Source organism: Microcebus murinus, chromosome 5 (assembly GCF_040939455.1).
Source record: "Microcebus murinus isolate Inina chromosome 5, M.murinus_Inina_mat1.0, whole genome shotgun sequence".
NCBI lineage: Eukaryota > Metazoa > Chordata > Mammalia > Primates > Cheirogaleidae > Microcebus > Microcebus murinus.
Genome location: NC_134108.1, coordinates 107,272,013 through 107,292,437, shown reverse-complemented (window position 1 = coordinate 107,292,437; position 20,425 = coordinate 107,272,013). Strand labels below are relative to the sequence as shown.

The following is a 20,425-nucleotide window of genomic DNA, read 5'->3' as shown; positions in this document are numbered from 1 at the left end:
AATTGTCAAACTTAGTATTAATACTTAAGGAAATCAGACATTCATACTTAATAACCTAATGTTTATGTTTTGTAAATAAAAATTATTAAACTAGTCTAATTTGTCCACAGATTCACCCTAATTATATGAACCTGGCTCCTTAAAAATTTTCGGAGCTAGCAATTTCTGTAAGAAAGATTTTTTTTTTTTTTTTTTTTTGAGATAAGTTCTCTCTCTGTCTCCCAGGCTGCAGTGGCATGCTCATAGCTCACTGCAACCTCCAACTCCAAGGCTCAAGTGATTCTCCCACCTTGGCCTCCCGAGTAGCTCAGACTACAGTTGCATACCACCACACCTGGCTAATTTTTAAAATTTTTTGTAGAGATGGGGTCTCCCCATGTTGCCCAGGCTGGTCTCCAAGTCCTGGACTCAAGCAATCCTCCCACCTCCTCAGCCTCCAGAATGCTAGGATTACAGGCATGAGCCACTAAACCAGGCCAGATTGCTGAGTTAGATGTTTAAAAGCTAGGCCGGGCGCGGTGGCTCACGCCTGTAATCCTAGCACTCTGGGAGGCCGAGGCGGGCAGATTGCTCGAGGTCGGGAGTTCGAAACCAGCCTGAGCGAGACCCCGTCTCTACTAAAAATAGAAAGAAATTAATTGACCAACTAAAAGTATATATACAAAAAATTAGCCGGGCATGGTGGTGCATGCCTGTAGTCCCAGCTACTCGGGAGGCTGAGACAGGAGGATCACTTGAGCCCAGGAGTTTGAGGTTGCTGTGAGCTAGGCTGACGCCATGGCACTCACTCTAGCCTGGGCAACAAAGTGAGACTCTGTCTCAAAAAAAAAAAAAAAAAAAAGCTGGTTAATATCCAACAGGCTAATAATCTTTGTAGTTATCTGTTCCATCAGACAAAAATTATTTACATCTCTCCTAGACAAAATCTACAGGTTAACATGTGACTTCATTTAATCTGCAATCTTTATAGTCAGTCCCTTTATAGTCAGATGAGCTGAGTACATTCCTATTGTCTAGAAGATGCTTGGGTGGCCTTTGCCCCTGTATAACGCTGGATGGATGTGCTCTCCAACTTTTAGACTTATTTTCAAGTTTCAGATAATTTTTGGACACTGATGAACACATTGTGGGAAGGATTGGCTGCTGTCCTTTTATCAAAGTCCTAAAGGGAAGGGACCCAGGACAGATAAGTTTCGATTTTGGATGGAGAAAGGGAAAAGGTTTGGAGCCAGTTCAGGGCTCTGCCGACAGGGTTGCCTTGGGTGGGGTCGGGGAGCCTCAGGGTGGGCCCTGGGTCCAGTTACTGGGGGGACTCTGAAAGTGGGGAGAGGGGAGGTGGGGAGAGGGGAGGTGGGGGTGGCTGAGAAGAAACATCTCTCCTTTTTGGAGTGTGGCCCAGAGCCTTCCCTGGTGGGAACAGCCACCCCTTTCGCCCCTTCCTTCCAGGTGGCCAAGTTCAGCTTCCTGGGCAGCGAGGAGGAGCCGGAGATGATCTTCAGCTGGGTGGATGTGGCGCAGAAGGGACGTCTCTCCCTGGAGGAGTTCAGCTCTGGACTCAGTATGTCTGTCCTGGGACGTCCGCACAGCCAGGTGGCCCTTGTGGTGTGCTCCGCATGGGCCAGGCCGGGTTGTCAGGAAAGGCGACCTCTTTCCCAGCCAGGGGACCTTCACAACATCCCCGAGAACAGTTCAGGGCACTCCCCTGAGCATCCGCCTCCTCCAGAGAGGCCTCCAGGCCTGTTTTCGGACTCTTCCCTTGTCTTCTCCCAACAAAGTCTTCTCCTAGGCGAGAGGTTGAACACCTCCCACTGGGCGGGCCCGTTCCAGCACGCGCCTCTCAACGCAGGCTGGCAGGGCACCATAGGCCTCGGGTCCCCACGAGGAAGGAAGGGCTTCTGGCCCAGGGGATGGAAGGTGCGGTGTCTTGCAGAGCTCCTGCCAGACACAGCTCAGCTTCCCACAAAGCCATCCTGGGTCTCGGGTCAGCTGAGTCCCTAGAAGTTTGGAGGATGGCAGAGAGGGAGGCCGGGGACCTGCATTTGCAGGTTGGGGCCACCCCAGGAGGTGGCCGCTCCAGTTCTGCTGATTGAGAGGCTGAGGGTGGGCAGGAGGAATCAGGGACCGGAGTGGCAGGTGGGGTGCAGAGGGAACATGGGTGTCCACGAAGCCCCAGAGGGCCACTTGGCTTCTGACTCCAATCACGCCCACCACGCCTGGGACTTCCCTGTGCCGGTGGGGCAAACTCTAACCCTCTTCCCGGGGCCTGCAGGGCCTGCACCCCCAGACCCGCCAACCTCGTGGGCTCCCACAGTGCCACTCACACCTCCCTCTTGCCAACTTGGCCCCTATGTCAGGGCCTTGGCACGTGCCGTTCTCTCTGCCTGCTCCGTACTCTCTGGAAATCCGTATGGCATGTTCCTTGTTGTTCACATCTCAGTTCCAGAGTCTCCTCCTTGGGGACCCCTGACCACCCTGTCTAGAGTGGACCCTCCCACCCTCTCAACGGAAACTTCCCTTTATTCCTTGATCACTTAGCAAATGTGCTTAAAAGAAAGAAAGAGAAAGAGAGAGAGAGAAAGAATGATCCTTTTCAACCCTCGCTAGAATGTCTGCTCCACAAGGACAGGGATTTGGGCTAATTTTGTCACCAGCACATAATAGATGCTCAATAAGTATCCCTTGAGTGCATGAGGACTCTGTTGACCACCATGTAGCTGCTGTGTGGCTTCCAGCAGTCTTTTGTCGTCTCTGGGCCTCAGATGCAACTGTGCAAAATGGGCGCCGTGTCTGCCTTGAGCAGACTCCTGAGGTTGGCAGTGAGCAGTGTGTGAAGGTGGCCCGTGTAACTGTGATGGGCACAGGCCCAACTGCTTCCCCAGTGGCTGGAGCAGGGCTGGGTGGGAGGTCAGAGGCCTGGGCCCCCCCACACTGTGCTCCCCTCTGCCCCACAGGAAACATCTTTGACTCCAGCTCGAGCACCCAGAGGCTCCGCAGAAGGAGGCCATTGCCCCCTAAGCGGGTGTCTGCCACCGCCAGCTTCCCAGCGCTGGACGAGGCTGACGCCGGGGAGAAGGAGGCATTCCTTGCCTTCGTGGAGCAGCTGGGGGCCAGCCCCCACCTTCCCGAGTAAGGCGGTGCGGTGTGTTGCGGGAATGTCTCTCCTGGACGTGGTGCCAAGGGGCAGGCCGCCAGGTAGAGCCAGGCACAAATCCTGGCTTGACCACTGGCTAGCTGCGTGACCTCTGACCTCTGTTTCCACGGCTGCAGAACGAGCATAAAAGCTGCCGTTGGGTTAAACCCCTGTGCAGAGGACACCTGCGTGCCGAGAGCCCTTCCAGCCCGCGCCCACCCCGCGTGTCCTGCCCTGTAGGGTGGCTCTCCAGAAGGATGGCCAAGCTGGGCTAGCAGCCTCCTGAGGGGACTCAAATTCTTAAAGCCACGAGGGTCCCTGAAGGCGCTGTTCTTAACTCAAAAAGAGGCTCCCACAGTGGGCTGATTTCAGGCATGGTGGTGCCCTGGGCTGAACAGGTTTGGAGACAGGAGGGCTCCGGGCTTATGGGGTTCGCTCATGCTTAGAGAAGGGAGCCCTGCCTGAAAAATGCCCCCTCCATGTCCCCAGCCCCACTGGGGTCTGCTAGAGCCAGCAAGGGAGTCACCCTGCCCCTGCGCCCAGGTTTGCCCGCCCCACCCCACGTGCTCTGTGAGGGCAAGATGCCTCACGTTTGGCTCTCTGAGGTGGGGCCAGGTGTGTGCGCAGGCAGGGCGGCACTTGGGTGTGGCCTGGTGGGGCGGGCGAGTGGGGAGCCATTTACCCTCTTGGCAGCTTGGCCTGGGCTCGGCCCTCTGGCATCTGTCTTCGTGACTTCATTACGCTCATGTGAAAGTGGCGTTGGCTGAGTGCCAGCCCTCACCGGCTGGAGCTGGTGCTGTCACAGGGCGCGTCTCTCATTCCCCGGTGACCTTGCCGGGTGGGTGTCGGCCTCCCCATCACACAGATAAGCCCAGAGAGGGCATGGGACTTGCCGAAGGTCGCACAGCCTCAGAGTGGGAGAAGAGAGAAGGCAGGTGGAAAGTGCCCTCCGCACTGTTCATCACAGAACCGCAGGGGGACAGCGTGGTGTGCGGGTTCCAGAAGGGGGAGGGCGCACCTGGGAACAGTTCCCGGAGGAGGTGGCGTTTGAGTTGCACCTCTTAGGGTCTCAGCAGATTTTGTGGCCCCGGTGCCAGCGTCTCCCGAGGGTTGCGGCTGAAACCGCGCAGCGGGCTCCCCTGCTTGCCGCTCCCACCTCCGTCTCATCTCAGCCCCCCCCCCCCAGGCGGACGGAGATCTGGCAGCTGTGGGGGAAGCTGCGGCAGGAGGAGCCCCAGCTGGCAGGCGACCTGGCGGGCTTCCTGGCCAGGATGAGCGGCCGCCTGCAGGAGGTGCGGGCCGACAAGGAGGCCCTGCAGCAGACCCTGCGGAAGTGAGTGGGGCCTTGCCCGGTGCGTGGCCCACAGCAGGTGCCCCTCACACTGCCGTGGAGTCTGACTCGGTTTCCCCAGCTCCTCCAGCTGCGGCAGGGCCTGGGAGATGGAGGGGCAGAGCCCAGCTGGAGAGAGAGGTGGTGGCTCAGAGGACCTGCTGGAGCGGACAGAGTTGGTCCTTTAGCGGGAGTCGAATGGCAAGTGTGCCCTGGTGCAGGGCCACCGCGGTGCCTAGCTCCAGGGGTGCCGCTCACGTAGATGCTAGATTGCAATGCGCATGTGTGGAGTGGGCAGGGGCGCAGCCCCACCAGGGGGGCTGAGCCACGGGGGTAGGGCATGGTGGCAGAGGAAGTGGGGACAGAGAGATGAGGTGATGGAGACCGTGTGGCAGGGCCAAGGCAGGTGATGGTTACAGGAGTCAGCGCGGTGGGATAAGGGGACCAGTGTCAAAGTCAAGTGGGTCACGGGGTCGTTATTGGGATGGCAGTTTTCAGCGGGACAGGGCAGTGGCCGCTGGCAGGGTGAGGTGAGCTGTGGGATGGAACCCAAGCCCCATCACCCCTGCCAGCAGCAGAGTCCCGAGGTGCTAATGGGCTGCCTGGCCCGCCTCCCCCTTCCAGGCGGGACTCTGACCACCACCGCGAGGCCCAGCGGCTCTACGAGGAGATGGAGCAGCAGATCCGCCGGGAGCAGCAGCTGCTGCAGGCTGAGGTGGGCCCCCGGCAGCCTGGCTCTCCCCCAGCCCTGCCCGGGACCGCTCTGCCGGCTACGTCGCAGGACTGGGGACTGGCCGGTGTAGGACAGCAGGAGGCTGCTGGGGCGGACCTCTCCCTTCCCTGAGCAGCTCCTGTTGCCCGGGGAGACGGGTGGGCAGCGTCCAGCCTGGGCCCCTCCCATCTCTGCCACTCTTGCCATCCCCCAGAGCTGGTCCTTCCACTCTCTGGGGCTCGGTGTCCTTGTTGCTACCATCGAGGCCCAGGCTGGGGTGGCCGTCCAGAGAACCTCCTTGCTGGGACTTCCTGGCCCCTGCACCCCGGGCCTGGGTGGAGGTGGAGCGTGGGAGAGCTGGCCAGACTGCAGGCAGGGCTGAGCCGTCTCCTCCACAGAGCGACTCCCGGGAACTGGCCCTCAGCTCTCGGATGCAGGAGGCGCTGGAGGCCAAGGAGCGCGAGGTGCAGCGGCTGGCGGAGGGCCAGACGGAGGTGAGCACTGGGGCTCCCGGGAGCCCCCTTCTGAGGCTGCCAGACTCTGCCGCCCCTCTCCCAGCACTGCGCCAGGCTCTCTGGTCCAGCTGGATAGTCAGCCTGAAGCCCCACGCAGCCCTCAGTGTTCCCTGGGCCGTCTGGGCTCCCACAGGGAGCGGCCCTCCGGGGAGAGAGGTGTCCTGGGCCCTTTTTTGAGATGAGGACAGGTAGCATGGCGCGAGCACTGGGCTGCAAGTCAGAAGGTCCAGGTGGAAATCCCTGGGGCTCTGTTCAAGAGCCATTCGGACCTGAGGAAATAAGTTGGCTTGTCCCCGCCTCAGTTTCTCCATCTGTAAAATGGGGATGGCCACATCCTCTGCATCTCCCCGGTGGGTTGTGTCAAATGAGGTAGTAAATGGGGAAGCACTTCGAGACGGACAAACACGCAGTCCCCACATCGGAGTGGCCTGGTGGCGGGGAAGTGGGTGTTCAGCTCTCATCTGCATTGTCGGCTGAGCAGCCTTGCACAGGTCTTTAACGTCTTTGAGCTTTGGTTTCCTCATGAGAGAAATGGAGATCGGAACTCTCTATTAGAAGGCTGCTGTGACAATTAGAGGGCCAAGACAGTGCCCGGCGCGTACGGTAGGTGCTATGTACAGCACAGTTGTTCTTGTGCCCGGATCTGACCTGGCGTCCGGCGTGGGGTCGGATTGCTGCTGCCCCGAGGCGGCAGGTCGCGTCGCCTGTGGTCACTTCTGGCTGGAACCGTGGCTGCGTCTTTGGGTGTGAGACCCGGCCCGCCGTCTCTTCCTGCCCCAACTTGCAGACGCCGACTTTGCTAAACCGCCCTCCGCTGTGACCAGGGCAGCCAGCACCCTTCTTCCCTGGACAAGGTCCCCAGCACCTTCCCCACCACCCCTTGGCTGGCCCTGCCAACAGGTCTCCCCTCCCCACCAGAGCTGTTTCCCAGGGGCCTCTGCAGCAGCGCCCCTTGGAAATTGAGGCAGGGCCCCTTCTGCCAAGAGAGGAGACCGGGCTTTCCACGGGGGCCATGTCGTCCGGTCCCCGTGGACGTGAAGCTCCTCCCCCCACGACAGCTCAGCAAGCCCCTACCCCGAGCCAGGCTCGCTCTGGATTCTGAGGGACGTGATAGACACTCCCCTGCCCAGTTACCGCCAGTCGGGGACATGGTGATGAAATGCATAAAATACCCAACATGAAAAAATAAATAATTGCATACATGCACACACACACGCATCGTATGAGATGGTGACAAGTGCTGGGGAGAACACAGTGAAACAGCGAAGGGGAAGGAGGGGTTGGGCGGTTGGACGGTAGCTGACGCAAGTTGATCAGGGAGTCCAGGGAGGCCTGGCTGAGGTGCCAGTGGAATAAAGACCGGGAGAGGTGGGAGGTGAGCCATGGCATGGCAGGGGCAAGGGCACTCCAGGCTGAGGGCACAGCAAGTGCGAAGGCCCTGGGGTGGGCGTGGGCCGTGACTGTTGGAGGAGCGACAAGCAGACCAGTGGCAGGAACAGACTGAGGGAAGGACAGCAGTGGGAAAGGAGGTCAGGGCCTCGGTGGGAGGCGCGAGACTCCGGGGAAGGCCGTGCACGGCCCTAGGGGCCATCTCGAGACTTGGCCTTCCGCTCTGCTTGTCACGCAGCTCTCCTGCTCTGGGTCAGGGGACTCGCTGTCTGATCAGGGGCTCCCTGCAGACCACGGGGCTCGGGGACCAGCAGCCCTTGCGGGACTTTAGCGGGGGCGGGTGCGATCTGATTTACGTCTCTGGTGGGTGGTGCTGGCAGTTTATGTTTCTCGCACAATCTCCCTCCTCCCTGCCCCGGCATTTCCAATGTCCCTCCTGGGTGGGAGGTCACGGAGCCAGCTAGGCCAATGAGGGCGACCGCCCCTCCTAGTCCTGGCCTGACTGGGTCTGGGGGGGCCCAGGCGGGGAGCGGGTGTCTGTGTCCCACTGCGGCCGGGGAGGCTGCTCCCCGCCTCACCCCTACCCCTGCAGCTGGAGGCCCAGCTGCACCACCTCGGCAGCACACACCAGGAAGCCGCCTCGGAGCACCAGCAGCTTCGGGAGGCCGAGCGCCACCTGGCTGGGCAGCTGGAGAAGGTGCAGGGACAGCTGCAGGTGACCAGGAAGCACCTAAATGCTGCCAGGGGCCGAGTGTCCTGGCAGATGGAGGAAGAGACCAGGCAAGTGGCTGCCAGCCCTGGACTGGCGTGGATACCGGGGCTTCCTGGGAGAGGGGCCTGGGGCTCTGGGTCCCCCAAGGCTCTGGTGAGCACGCAGCGCCCACACCTCCTCTCTCCTTAAACCTCACAACTACTCTGCCAAGCTGGTTATTGTGCCCATTTCTCAGATAGGAAACTGAGGCGCAGAAAAGGGAAAGACCTGAGTCCAGTACCACAGGGCTGGAGTTAGAACATGCACGTGTGTGTGCACATGTACACGTGTACACAGGGCCTAGCGCATCCCTGGCAGGGGCTCACTCTACTTATTACAGCTCAGAGGAGTGGGGTGGGCCACAATGCTCAAGCAAGGCTTCCTGGAGGAGGTGAGGCTTCGTGTGGGCCTTAAGGACGAGCAGGATTGGATGAGGGGGAGCAGTGGGGTGTGCGTGCCAGGTGAGAGGACTGAGCACGGTCTGGTGGGGGGCGGGCCAGCTGCGGGGCCAGCATGGACGGTGAGGGATACAGGTGGGACGGGTGTGACACCTCTACCTGCCTGTCCCCTGACTTCCCTGCTTCCTTTCTAGTGTCTCTGGAGCAGGCCAGCCGGCCCCAGACCTGCAGGCCATGTCCCCCGAGGAGGTTCCCCTTCCCACGCTGTTTGGGGACCACGAGGACTGGGGCCAGCTCCTGAGCGGCTTCCACAGCCCTCCGCGCGGAGCCCTGCAGCTCTCCTGGAGCCCGCCCCCCACCCCGACAGCGGCCTCGGGCCCCCAGACGCCCCGCGTGATCAGGCAGATCTCCATCTCGGAGCCGCACGCCGTGCTGTTTGGTCAGGAGCCGTCTTCAGATCTGGATGCGGCTCCAGGGAGCCCCCCCGGGGTGCCTCCCAGCACCCGGGACGGGGAAGGAGTGGACCCAGAAGGACAGGACATCAACCTGGAGCAGCCTGTAGAGGCCCCTCGCAGCCCAGACCCCGGCACGGAGCCGGAGGGCCGCTTCCTCCGAGGTCTCCCGGAAGCCCCAGCAGGGGCGTCAGGAAGCCCGGGGGCGGCTGCCCTGAAAGTGCTTGTTCCTTTGGAGGATGAGCCCCCTCCCCATGTGAATGCACCCCTTCCCCAGGCCCGGGCCGGGCCCAGCACACAGTTCCAGGCCTCAGACACAGATGACAGGGGCCCCGGGCCTGGGCCTGCCCCAGCCAAGCTGCCCAGGCAGACAGAGACCCTCCACCACGACCTGCCTGCCCGCAGCTCTGAGCCACAACCGGGGGCCCTGGGGGCCAGAGCCCTCACACTGGAGCCAGCTGGGCCCTCCCGGGGCCTGGAGTCTGCGGCTCAGGGCCCCACTGAGGGGCTGGAGCGGGGAGAGCAGGGCCCCGCTGTGCAGGAGGCCCGTCCTGAGGGGCTGGGAGAAGCCCCTGGCCGGATCCTTGGGCCAGGTGGGCTGCCCGCCCACCCCGACCACAGCCTGGCCCAGAAACCCAAGGCCGAGGCAGCAAAACGAGCGGATGGAGGTGGGCCGGACCTCGGTTCAGAGCGGTCAGCTGAGGCTCGTGGCCTGGAGACTGTGCATTCAGAGCTGCCCCAGCCAGACGCACGGCCCAGTCCTCTCCCGTCCAGCACGCCGCAGGCTCCGGCAGAACCAGGAGCCTCTGCTCCTGCGAAACCATCGCCTCCACGGGGCTCTCCTCCCCTCTCCCCTGCGGGGGCTCAGCCTGGGGCTGGAGCAGGACCCCGGGAGCCCACACAGGCCCTCCCCACTGTGGCCGAGCTGGAAGCCCAAGCCAGGCCGCCACCCATGGCTGCTCACACAGAAGAACAAGGCCCTCCGCAGTCCGGGGAGCCAAGGGCAGAGAGCAGGCCTGAAGATCCAGGGACGGGCTCCGGGGAGGCTGGGCTGACCCCTTCCCTGGAGGACCCCATGGCCAGCAAGCCTCAGGCCGACCCTGATTACCTGTTCCATGTCATCTTCCTGGGAGACTCCAACGTGGGCAAGACCTCCTTCCTGCACCTGCTACACCAGAACTCCTTCGCCACTGGGCTGACAGCAACCGTGGGTAAGGGCCCCGCTGGGGAGGGCCGCAGGGAGCAAGGGAGACCCGGGGCTGGGCTGACGAGCCGGAGCAGGCCCAGAGCAAGCCACCCCTGAGGAAGCTGCAGGTCCTGCCCGGGCCATGGGCCCCGCATTAGACATCATTTTATATGGGCATGATCTTACTATTTCACTAATCGTCTCTAATTACAGGTAATTTGCTTTTTCTGCATTGATCTGATTAGCTTATAATGTGCCTCATCAACAAAGCACCCTGCAATTTAGGTGCCCGTGCTAGTTGATGGTGAAAACAAGCAAGTCTCCACCCACGTGCCCGTGGGCAGGCCACTGCAGGGTCCCTCGGCTGGATTTGCTCATGACTAGCTCCAGGCGTGGCAGCCATGCTCTGGCGGGAAGTCACCTTGGGCAAGTTGCATATTTTCCACATAATGTATCTGTAAAGTGTGGTAAGTTAGGAACCAAGTGCTTGAGTTCAAATCCCAGCTCTGCCACTTGGCAGGTGTATGGACTTGGGCAAATCATTTAACCCCTCTGAGTCCTCACTTCCTCATCCGTACACGGACAACAGCAGCACCGACTCTGAGAGTGGCTGTCAGGACTAGCTGAGTTGATACCTGTCGAGCACTTAGAACAATATCCGGCACCTAGTGAGTGCTCGATAAATAGCAGTTGTTATTGTTATCATAAATGTAAATGTTTGATGATGTCTAACCCAGGGGCTCCTGCCAGCAATGGCCTACAGCAGAAAGCCTGCCCTTCTAGGCGCAGCAGGGTAACTAGGCACTGAGCGTTGTGTGGAGCTACAGAGAAGCAGGCCAGAGAGCAGGAAGGGTAGACCCCTTTAGGGGCAAACATGCAGCGACACATGTCTTTGTCAGGCCAGGGTACTGCTGACCGGGGACCAGGGGCCAAACGTCGGCTCTCACACAGGAGAGGCCCAGGACAGAATCTCAGACTTTTCTCTGCCCAAGAATCCTCCCTCACCTGGGGAGCTAGTTTGAAATGCAGGGAGCTCTGGAGGGACAGCCCACGGCAGGCCTGGCCCGATGTCGAGTGGGGCCGCAGGGTCTACAGTCGCCATTACTGACTGCCTGCGACGTGCCAGGCGCCTTCCGCACGTGCCGTATCCCTTACCGCAGCCCTCCGCGTCACTGGGCCTCCCCCTTATCATGCAGTAAGAAGGCCCCACAACATTGAGGAAAACACAGGCTGCATCGAAACAAAACCAACCCTCCCAGCAGGGCCAGCCTGCATGGTAGCCAGCTGAGAGTACCTGAGATCAGGTGCACGATCCCAGTCTGTCCCAGTCCCAGCTGCAGTGTACTGTCCCCTGGTGGCCGTCATCTATTCTGGCTTAAATATCACAGGGTGGCTTCATGGGCCAGTAGTTCCCCACCCAGCGTTACCCTCCCTCGGCTTCCACCCTCTCTCTCAGAGCAGTACGAACCATAGCCTACCTGCATTCCGGGGCAGGGCCAGGTAGAGAACTGGAGCCCACGGAGTCACATCTGAACGTGCATTTTCCACACCTGCTCCAGTTTTACAGATGAGGAAAGCAGAACATTGAGGACCTGGTTAAGTGTCTTGCCCTAACTGGGCTGCAAAGTTCATACCCAGGGCTACCTGCCTTCAAAGCCCTGCGCCCACATGAAAAGCTTTACCCTCTTTGGGGTTCCTCATTGCCCTCTCCCTGGGGCTGCTAGTTTAAAATAGCAGATTCCTTAGCCAGGTGTGGTGGTGCGCACCTGTAGTCCCAGCTACTCAGGAGGCTGAGGCAGGAGGATGACTTGAGCCTAGGAGTTCAAGGCTGCAGTGAGCTGTGATGACACCACTGCACTCCAGCCTGGGCAACAGAGCCAGACCCTATCCCTTAATGAATGAACGAATAAGTAAATAAAACAACAGATTCCCTGAGAAGGAGAAAACATATTCCTAACAGTTTATGCGGTTAAGTTGTAGCACATTTGGGGGAGGGTGTGGGGACTCATGGGTGGATCAGCGAGGGGTGGGCAGGGTGAGAAAGCGGCCGTGCTGGGAGTTATCAGATGCCACGTGTAGGTATTTGAGCAGAGGATGCATGTTTATCACACGGAGGTTGGATCAGATGACCTCAGATGTCCCCGCAGACCTGGGGCTTCTTATGACCCTCAGGAAAGAGGGCAGTAAAGCCAAGCGGATCCAAGGACAAATTCTGCCTCACTGTCTTGCTGAGCTCGGGCCTCCAGAGACTGCCACTTCCCCCAGCTTCCTTGTGGAGAGTTGGGGGAGGGGAGGGAGGGGTGTCCGTGGTTTCAGCCACCACCAGGGGGCAGCAGCAGGTGCTTATGGGGGTCACCCTAGGAGACCTGCAGCTGGGTCTCCAGGCTCAGGCCTGAGCCTGGCATTGCTCATATATATCAGGAGATTCATCTTTTGCGGGCTGGCCTGGGGCCTGCAGTGGGCTCTGCAGCTCAGGACTCCACTAGGAAAGAGGGTGGGGACGGGGACAAAGCAGCCCTCCCCATCCGTCTCTGCCCCGCTCCATGCCACCTGCTTTCCTTGGAAAGTGGGGGTTGGCAGCAAGGTGCAGCCAAAGATTCCAAACCTCCCTGGCATTTCCCTGCGTTCCCAGGGACAGAAGGGTCCAGAACTATGACCACAGGGAAGGGAGGGGCTGTGAAATGTGAGGGGCTGGGTTTCGGGGACAGGAGAAATGACCGTGATAATAAAAATGACCGCTTCTCCAGCACCCTCCAGAAACCAGGCTGAACCTTAGGTATAAGTCATTCAGTCCTCCCAGCCGCCCTGCAGTGTGGGTCTCCTTAAATTCCACCTTGCCGGTGAGGAAGGGAGGCTCAGAGAGCGGAAGTGACTTGCCCGAGGTTATGCAGCTGTGTAGACACTGGCCATCCCTGAAGCCAGCGCGCCTCCTGCCCTGGGCTGCCGGCCTGCCCTCCTGTCTAGCCGAGGGGGAAGATGCATGCCATAATTAGGGACTGAAGCAAGTCCTGTAAAAATAAAACAATGAAACGTGTTTTCTGGGTGGCCGGGGTAACAAACACTGCTGTGCAGTTGGCCAGACAGGGCACCTGGTGTTGGCACAGCCTCACGGCGCGGCGGTGGTCTGCGGAGGCTTCTCGGAGGAAGAGGGCCCTTGAGTACGGGTGGGGTTTGGAGAGCTGGTGGGAAGCCAGCAGCCTGGGGCTCCGTGCCACGGCGGCTGGTGTTGGGGGCAGGTGTATGCCAGGACAGGCTGGAAGTCCTGGACGGTGCCTTGATAGTAGGCCTTAACCCCTTCCGTGTGTCCTAGGAGTGGATTTTCGGGTCAAAAACCTGCTGGTGGACGACAGGTGCTTTGCGCTGCAGCTCTGGGACACGGCTGGCCAGGAGAGGTAACGGGCCTGTCCGTGTCAGTCGTGCCAAGGGCCCGGGCTGAGCCGGGGGTGGGGAAGGGGGAGGGCGGCCCTGAAACGCGGGCCGGAGGCCACCCGTGCAAGTGAGCCGCCCTCCCCCTGAGCGTTCAGGAGGCCAGGCAAGCTGAGGCGAGGCGAGCCCAGAGCGCAGACCCAGAGGCCCCCGAGGCTGGCGGGGCGGATGTCAGGGCCACCCGACAGGGCCCTCGGGGATAGCCACCCAACCACCTATCCTGGAAACACCATAAAGCCAGGAAAAGACCGAGGACTCTCTCTGTTTACCAGTCAGGGAATATCTCCAAGATATGTTGTTAACTGGAAAAAAACAAAGTGCAGAGTACTGAGTACAAGGAATGTTTTCCGCTGTATTTGTATAGAGCGGGGGGAGGGGTGTTTGCGTGCGTGTATACACATAACAAAACGAGAACGGCTGCGCGGCTGGGTACTTTGCGGACAGCCCTCGTATGTACGTATACACATGCAATACCCCTGGAAAAAAATATATATATTATTGAGACAGAGTCTCGCTTGTTGCCCAGGCTAGAGTGAGTGCCGTGGCGTCAGCCTAGCTCACAGCAACCTCAAACTCCTGGGCTCAAGTGATCCTCCTGCCTCAGCCTCCCGAGTAGCTGGGACTACAGGCATGCGCCACCATGCCCGGCTAATTGTTTCTATATATATTAGTTGGCCAATTAATTTCCTTCTATTTAAAGTAGAGACGGGGCCTCGGTCTTGCTCAGGCTGGTTTCGAACTCCTGACCTCAAACGATCCGCCCGCCTCGGCCTCCCAGAGAGCTAGGATTACAGGCGTGAGCCACCGCGCCCGGCCTGAAAAAATAATCATAGACTGGTAGCCCTGGCTGCCTCTGGGGAGGGGACCAAGTGGCTGCAGGATGGGGCAGGGGGATGGAGACTTTTCGCTGAGCGTCCTTTGGTCCTTTTGCGACGTGAGCCCTGAGAACTGTCGCCTGGCCAACAGTAACTATGGCGTGGCAGGAAGGCTTGGGCACACCCTCGGTGGGAAGCCACGGGAGTTGCAGACGGAGTGGCTGAGACAGCTGTGGCTGGGCCAGGCTGCCTGGCATGGCCTCACGCAGACTCTCTGGGCAGGTACCACAGCGTGACACAGCAGCTGCTCCGCAAGGCTGATGGGGTGGTGCTCATGTACGACGTCACCTCCCAGGAGAGCTTTGTCCACGTGCGCTACTGGCTGAGCTGTCTCCAGGTGAGCAGATGGCGGCTAGGGTGGGCCCCGGGTTTTGGACTCAAGAGGGAGCTTGTATCCTGCGCACTCCCCCTTTCTCCCAGGGTTACAAATGACACAACAGAACATATGGGTGACACCACCCACGGAAGTCATGTGGTTGGATGAGCTGGGAGCACAGTAGTACAAAGAAACAAACCACAACCACATGGTACAGCCTTCAAACCAAACTACTTCCTTTGTCCTGTGAACATTTCTTTCCTACATACAACAGCTCTGTTTGTGATGCCTTCCCACACCTGAGGATAATGCAGGTCTAGTGCCACTGCAGGTGATGATTCCTCTGTTCTTTCCCCCACTTACTCACTCAGTACGTGTCTACTGGAATTCTGCAGTGTGTACTAGCATGGCAGAGGGGTATGGAGTTAGTCATGGTGTCTTCTGTCCAGAAGCTTCTAGTCTAGTTGAAGAGATGCAAAAGAAGCAAAGTAAGGTAATGTGTGAGGAGGAGAGCTGGGCCCTGGGGTCTGAGAGGACCTGGGTTTGAATCCCACGATCCCATGCCGACTCTGTGACTTTGGACAAGTGGCTTAACCTCTCTGAACTTCAGTTTCCTGACTTCTCTGCTAGGGGAGTCGTGAGGGCTAACTGATACCATTGCCTTCAGCACAGCAATGGCGTATAGCAAATGGTAATCAGAAGCCGTTGTTATTATTCATGAAACAATTAGGAAACGTGCCGAGGCAGCCTGTGTAATCAAACACTGGACTGTCTATTCAACACACACAGGAAAAGAAGGGCATGGGCAGGAGCAATCCAGGAAGGCTTCCTGTAGGAAGGGCCATTGAGGCTGGCCTTGAATAGTAGGTGAGGTGCTTCCAGGCAGAGAGGAGGGGCAGGCCCGCTGCAGACAGGGGAAGTGTCCAGGTGAGAAGGGGGTGGATGAGAGTGACCTGGGAGGGACACCTGTGCAGGGCGCACTGTCAGCTTCGGAACGGAGGCCGGATCCGCCCAGCCTGGCACACGGGGCGTGGCTGAGAGAGCGTGCTCCGTGTGCAGGAGGCGGGTCCCGACGGGATGGTCATCCTTCTCCTGGGGAACAAGACGGACTGTGAGGAGGAGCGGCAGGTGCCCACGGAAGCGGGGCAGCAGCTGGCCCAGGTAAGCGCCGGGCGCGGCCGCCCTGCCCGGCTGCACCGGCACACGCCTGCCTGGCAGAGGGAGAACGGGGCCTCCTGGAGTGGGCGGCCGAGAGGGCTCCGCCGGCCACCCCGCCCTGCCCCAGCCAAAGGCCTGGCCGCCTCTGCCGCCCGCCCACGGGTCAGCGGCTCGCAGACGCGCGGCCGCCCGCCTGGCTGTGGAGCTCGAGAAGCCCCGCGCGGTGTCCCAGCCTACGGAACACGCCTGCGGAGTGAAGGGGCTTTAAATAGCTCCACTTAAAGTCCCCAACCGAGCCTTAACTTTACCTCTGGTCTGTAATTAACATGTTCCCTTCTAGTTTACTCTGTCTTAAGACGCAAACCGTTCCTTGGGAAGATGACACCAAAAGCGCCCCTGCCAGGCGGTGGGGACCATTTACTTATGACTGGCACTTAGGCTCAGTCTGCAGATCTGGAGAGTGATAGAAAAGGGGGCGTCACTCTTCACCCCAGCCTCACACAGCCCTCGCGGCATTTCCACGGTGCGTTTCGTCCCGTTTCTCCTCTCGTGTCCCGTAATCGTGAGGTCATCGTGGCGGCGCCTGGTCGTGAGAATTTTGTTTTTGCTTGAAAGCGGCAGCTCACCCCTTTGACAGTCATTCTCCTCCAGCAATTCTCCCGAGGGGCACGATCGGAAGTGATAGTCCCTGCAGGAACACGTAGTGGATCCCCATGTACCACGTATGATCAGACATGTTTACATGAGGATGCTTTTACAGTAATGGCGGAGGTTCACATGAGAGGCCAGTATTTGCCGTGAGGAGTCCTGTTCTGGGAAGACACCTAAGGGAGTGGGGGAAGCGCTGGCGTCGACGCGGGTGGGAGCCGCAGCTGTGGATCCAGCTGTAGGCGGGCTGCCCCCAGGCAGTTGCTGCGGCTCGCGGGCCACCAGCGCAGCGATGCCGATGCCGTAGGGGCTGATGCTTGGCGCCCCGGCCCCGCCGGTGACGGGCATGTGAAGCAGAGAGGGAACACATGCCCGCACGCTAACATCAGTGGCTTGCATTTTGTACCTGCACTTTTTTATGCTGCATCTTCCATTATTTCCCCCAACGAAATATTCTCGAGATCCTAAGAGGTAAGTCACACTTGTGACATGTCCCCAGAGGCATTTCTCCAAGCCGGACGCGGGGTGTCCAGTGAAGGCAGCGAGTGTCTCTGGGCTGTGCCCTTGACTCCTCGGCCGGCCAGGCTGGAGGGCCCCGCCGGGGGCCACCGCCCGCTGAGCCCCACCTGTGGAGGAGGGCGTAGCGGGGCACTGGGCGGGGCTCCGGTGGCCAGGACGTTGTTGGTGGCAGGGGTGGCACTGGCCTCTGGGCGGTCGCGCCCGAGGCACACATGCCCGTCTCTGTGTGGCCCGCAGGAGCTGGGGGTCTCCTTTGGGGAGTGCAGCGCTGCCTTGGGTCACAACATCCTGGAGCCCATGGTGAACCTGGCCAGGTGAGTGCCGCCCCACCCCACCTCTCGCCACCCAGAATCCTCCGGAACAGCCTCCAGCCCCACTCCTGACTCCCGTGTGGGAAGGCAAGGCCCTTTCTGAGGAAAGGGGTCAAGGAAGCACCTAGTTTCCTAACAGGGAGGGAGAGAGCACTGCACAGAGAGCCGCCTGACACCAGCCTCAGCATTCCCATTGGCTGTATCGGTCCCCGGACCCCCTTTACCCTCTCTGAGCCTCAGTTTTCTCATCTGTGAAGTGGACTGGGAAAGGGAGTGTCTGTCTCCTGCTCCCAACCTCCCGTGGATTTAGAATATGACCCGAGTGCCCGTGTCCTCTCTAGTGCCAGCTCCCCTGCCCCCCACACGCACACGCACACGGACACACTCCCCGCTCGGCCACTCACAGGCGCCCTCCCAAGCCCATTTTAGATCACAGCTCCGTTTGTGTCCTTCATTGTCAAGTTGACATTTGTCAGTTCTTGACAAATCATAATTACATCTGCATCGGTCTGGTTCCTTGTCCAGGAGGGCAGGGCCATGTCTGTTTTGTCAGCCCCTCCCTCCATACCTAGGGCCTGGCACGTCCCAGGTGCTTGATAAATGAATACAGTGAGGGTGAGGGTGCCAGCTCAGATGAACCCATCTGCACGTGGTAAATATCCCGTGAATAAATGAATGGGCCCCTTTTGCTTCCCAGCCCCAAGCTCTCTCTCGACCCTGAACCTCGGCCCTCTGCCCAGAGCGCACCCCGCTTTCCGCCAGCAAACCCTGTCCACCCACGGCTCAGGTCTTGGCTCAGACACTACCTCCCTCCCCCTGAGTCCCCCTGGGCCCTGGCGTGTGGTCGTCTGTGTGTTCCCCGATCCGGTGTCACTCTGGGCTGCAGGGGTCCCTCGCTCGCTACTCGAGGCAGGGAACGGTGGCTCCTTGGTAGGAATCAGAGCCCCTGGCACGGTGCCGGCGCGGCAGGCCTGAAAGGGCGCTGGAAAGAGTCAGAAGGCCGAAGTCGCCGCGGCTCCCGTGTGGGATGCAGGGCGGGGGAGGGAATCTGGGGGGGTCGGAGTGCGGCCTCCCAGCCCCCCACCCAGCTGCACCCATGGGCCCTGCCACGCTGCTCCTGGGAGGTGACAGAGCACCCATGCCTGCGCATCCTCACGCAGGTCACTCAGGATGCAGGAGGACCGCCTGAAGGGCTCGCTGGTGGAGGTGGCCCCCAAAAGGCCGCCCAAGAGGGCCGGCTGCTGCTCCTGACCGCACATCCTGCCCGGGGACAGCCACCCACCTTGGTTTCCCTCCCTCAGCTCCCGGCCTGCCTTGTAGGACGCAGCAACGAGGGACAGGACCCGCGGAAGTTCAGGGATGTGCCCCTCAAATCAGAACTCGGTTTCCGAGGCGGAGGCTGTGCTGCCTCTGCCCTCCAGAGAAGCACTCGCTTTGTAAATAAGGCTTGGGGCTGGGGGTATTCTTTGCAACTATTTAAAGAAAAAAAAAGTCTAGAAAATCAGCTTAAGGAAAACACACCAAAATATTGGCTACATGTCTGTGGGAGGGAAATTACAGGGTGATTGTGAGGGGGTGTTATTTCCTTCTTTATACATATTTGTATTTTCAGATTTTCTACAATGTCTGGGTATTCTACAGATAATCAGGGAAAAAAAGGTTGAGAAGGAGGAAAGCAGCTTTTCCAGGCGCTTGCTTTGGTGCCGATTCCTAACGGGCACAATCTGTCAATTACAAACTCCTCCGTCTAGAAAGCAGTTCCGATGCTGTCTGCCCGGCAGGGCGCCGCTCCCGCGCTGCGCCCACCGCCGCTACGATCCCTGCAAGCGCGGAATCCGATGCCCGGGAGGAGCGACGTCTGATGGCCCCCGATACGCCCGGACGCCCTCGGGTCTCCCTGCGCCCCAACCTCACTCCCTTTCCCCATTATCCACCCCGAGGGGTCACATTCGGGAGCCCTGCCCCCTGCCCCAAGGCCACAGTGCCCCCAGGTGCAGCACTTTGCCTGCGGTGCCATCTCTGGATGCGTGTGAGGCGCAGCTGGGGTGCGGCTGGCGGGGCCCGGGGGGCAGCGGGCGCGGGTTCAGACTCGCCGACAGGCTTCCCTTTGAGCTCTGGCAGGAGTTCCCAGAGCCCCACAACGGCCGCCTCCTGAGAGGGGCTTGTAGCCCAGGGCCGGAGCTCCTGGTGCCTGCAGGGAGCTTGTGCCGGGAGTCTTGGCGAGACAGCCTCTCTCCGTCGGCCTGTCCCCTGTTGTCTGTCTGTGGCCGATGTCTGTCACGTCTTGCCATCACCACCAACTGACTGTCCGACGCGTGCCGGGCACTGAGTTTGGCACTTTGTAACCATTCAGGCACTGGGGGAGTCCCTGGCTGAGTCGGAGGAGACCTCAGTTTCCCAGAGAGACCAGCGAAGACAGGTCCAGGGACAGAGCGACAGGGAGAGGATGTGGCAGAGAGAGGAGAGCAGGCGGTGGAGGGCAGAGCCTGTTGCCGCCAGTTTGAGCGAGGGGTTAGCTCCCGGCCCCGTCCCTACCTCGGTTCTACAAGGGGTGCCTCAGCAGCAGTGAGGCCCCGTCACTTGAGGCACACAGCTGGAGCCAGGTGACACTTGGCAGGAGGTGAGGTGGAGAAGATTCTAGCGTCAGAAGCCAGCTAAGGTTGGGCTAGATGCCCTGAAGGGAGTCCATGCAGCCTCCAGGCCACATGCGGACAAGTCCCGTGATCCGGCCGGTGGATTCTCCTGCTGGGCCCCCCACTGGCTCTTCCCTGCCCCAGTCATTCCCCTCTCTGACCCTGTCCCCAGTCCACAAGCCCTGCGTGCATGGACCGGAGCGAGTGACGCCCGGCCCTGGCTGAGGGCGGGCAGGTCCTGCTGTTGCTAATGGCTCTCTCTGGGGTCCAGGGCCCTGGCAGGCACCGACATCTCTGTCCTGCAGGCCAGGGAGCTAATGAGGCAGGGAGGCAGGTGTGACTCCTGAGGGAGCCGGCAGAGCAGACAGAGCTGGGATAGGTCCTCTGGGGGGCCCAGTGCAGGAGTGGTCCCAGGCCCGCCCCGCCCAGCTCAGCTCTGCTGTGGCCTCAGGCAGCTCAGGCTCAGGCGCCCTGAGGTGGGGTGCTGGAGGAGACCGCCCAGAACTTCTGTTGCTGTCCTCTGGCTGGGTCCACCTTCTGCGCAGGGTCCAGCTGCACACGGGCCACCAGACTTTCCCAGTGTCAAAGGGCTCGCAAGTGGGCCAGCAGGACCCAGGAACCTCAGAGCAGCACGAGGTGGGTAAGGACAACAGCAGGAGGGACTCAAGGTAGACTT

At 60.1% G+C, this 20,425-nt stretch overlaps 1 protein-coding gene across 1 annotated transcript in view; it reads left to right on the top strand.

Moving 5' to 3' along the window:
• The window catches only part of RAB44 (RAB44, member RAS oncogene family), a 32,183-nt gene extending 13,729 nt beyond the window's left edge, over positions 1-18,454 (top strand). Inside the window, exons 3-14 of the mRNA XM_020286969.2 lie at positions 1,447-1,558; positions 2,952-3,126; positions 4,317-4,463; positions 5,085-5,175; positions 5,571-5,666; positions 7,669-7,856; positions 8,420-9,888; positions 13,174-13,255; positions 14,387-14,501; positions 15,540-15,641; positions 17,043-17,119; positions 18,277-18,454. Of these exons, the coding sequence (XP_020142558.2) occupies positions 1,447-1,558; positions 2,952-3,126; positions 4,317-4,463; positions 5,085-5,175; positions 5,571-5,666; positions 7,669-7,856; positions 8,420-9,888; positions 13,174-13,255; positions 14,387-14,501; positions 15,540-15,641; positions 17,043-17,119; positions 18,277-18,367 (2,745 nt within the window). The 3' untranslated portion in view covers positions 18,368-18,454. The remainder of the gene's footprint in view (positions 1-1,446; positions 1,559-2,951; positions 3,127-4,316; positions 4,464-5,084; positions 5,176-5,570; positions 5,667-7,668; positions 7,857-8,419; positions 9,889-13,173; positions 13,256-14,386; positions 14,502-15,539; positions 15,642-17,042; positions 17,120-18,276) is intronic.
• Positions 18,455-20,425: the final 1,971 nt, after the last annotated feature.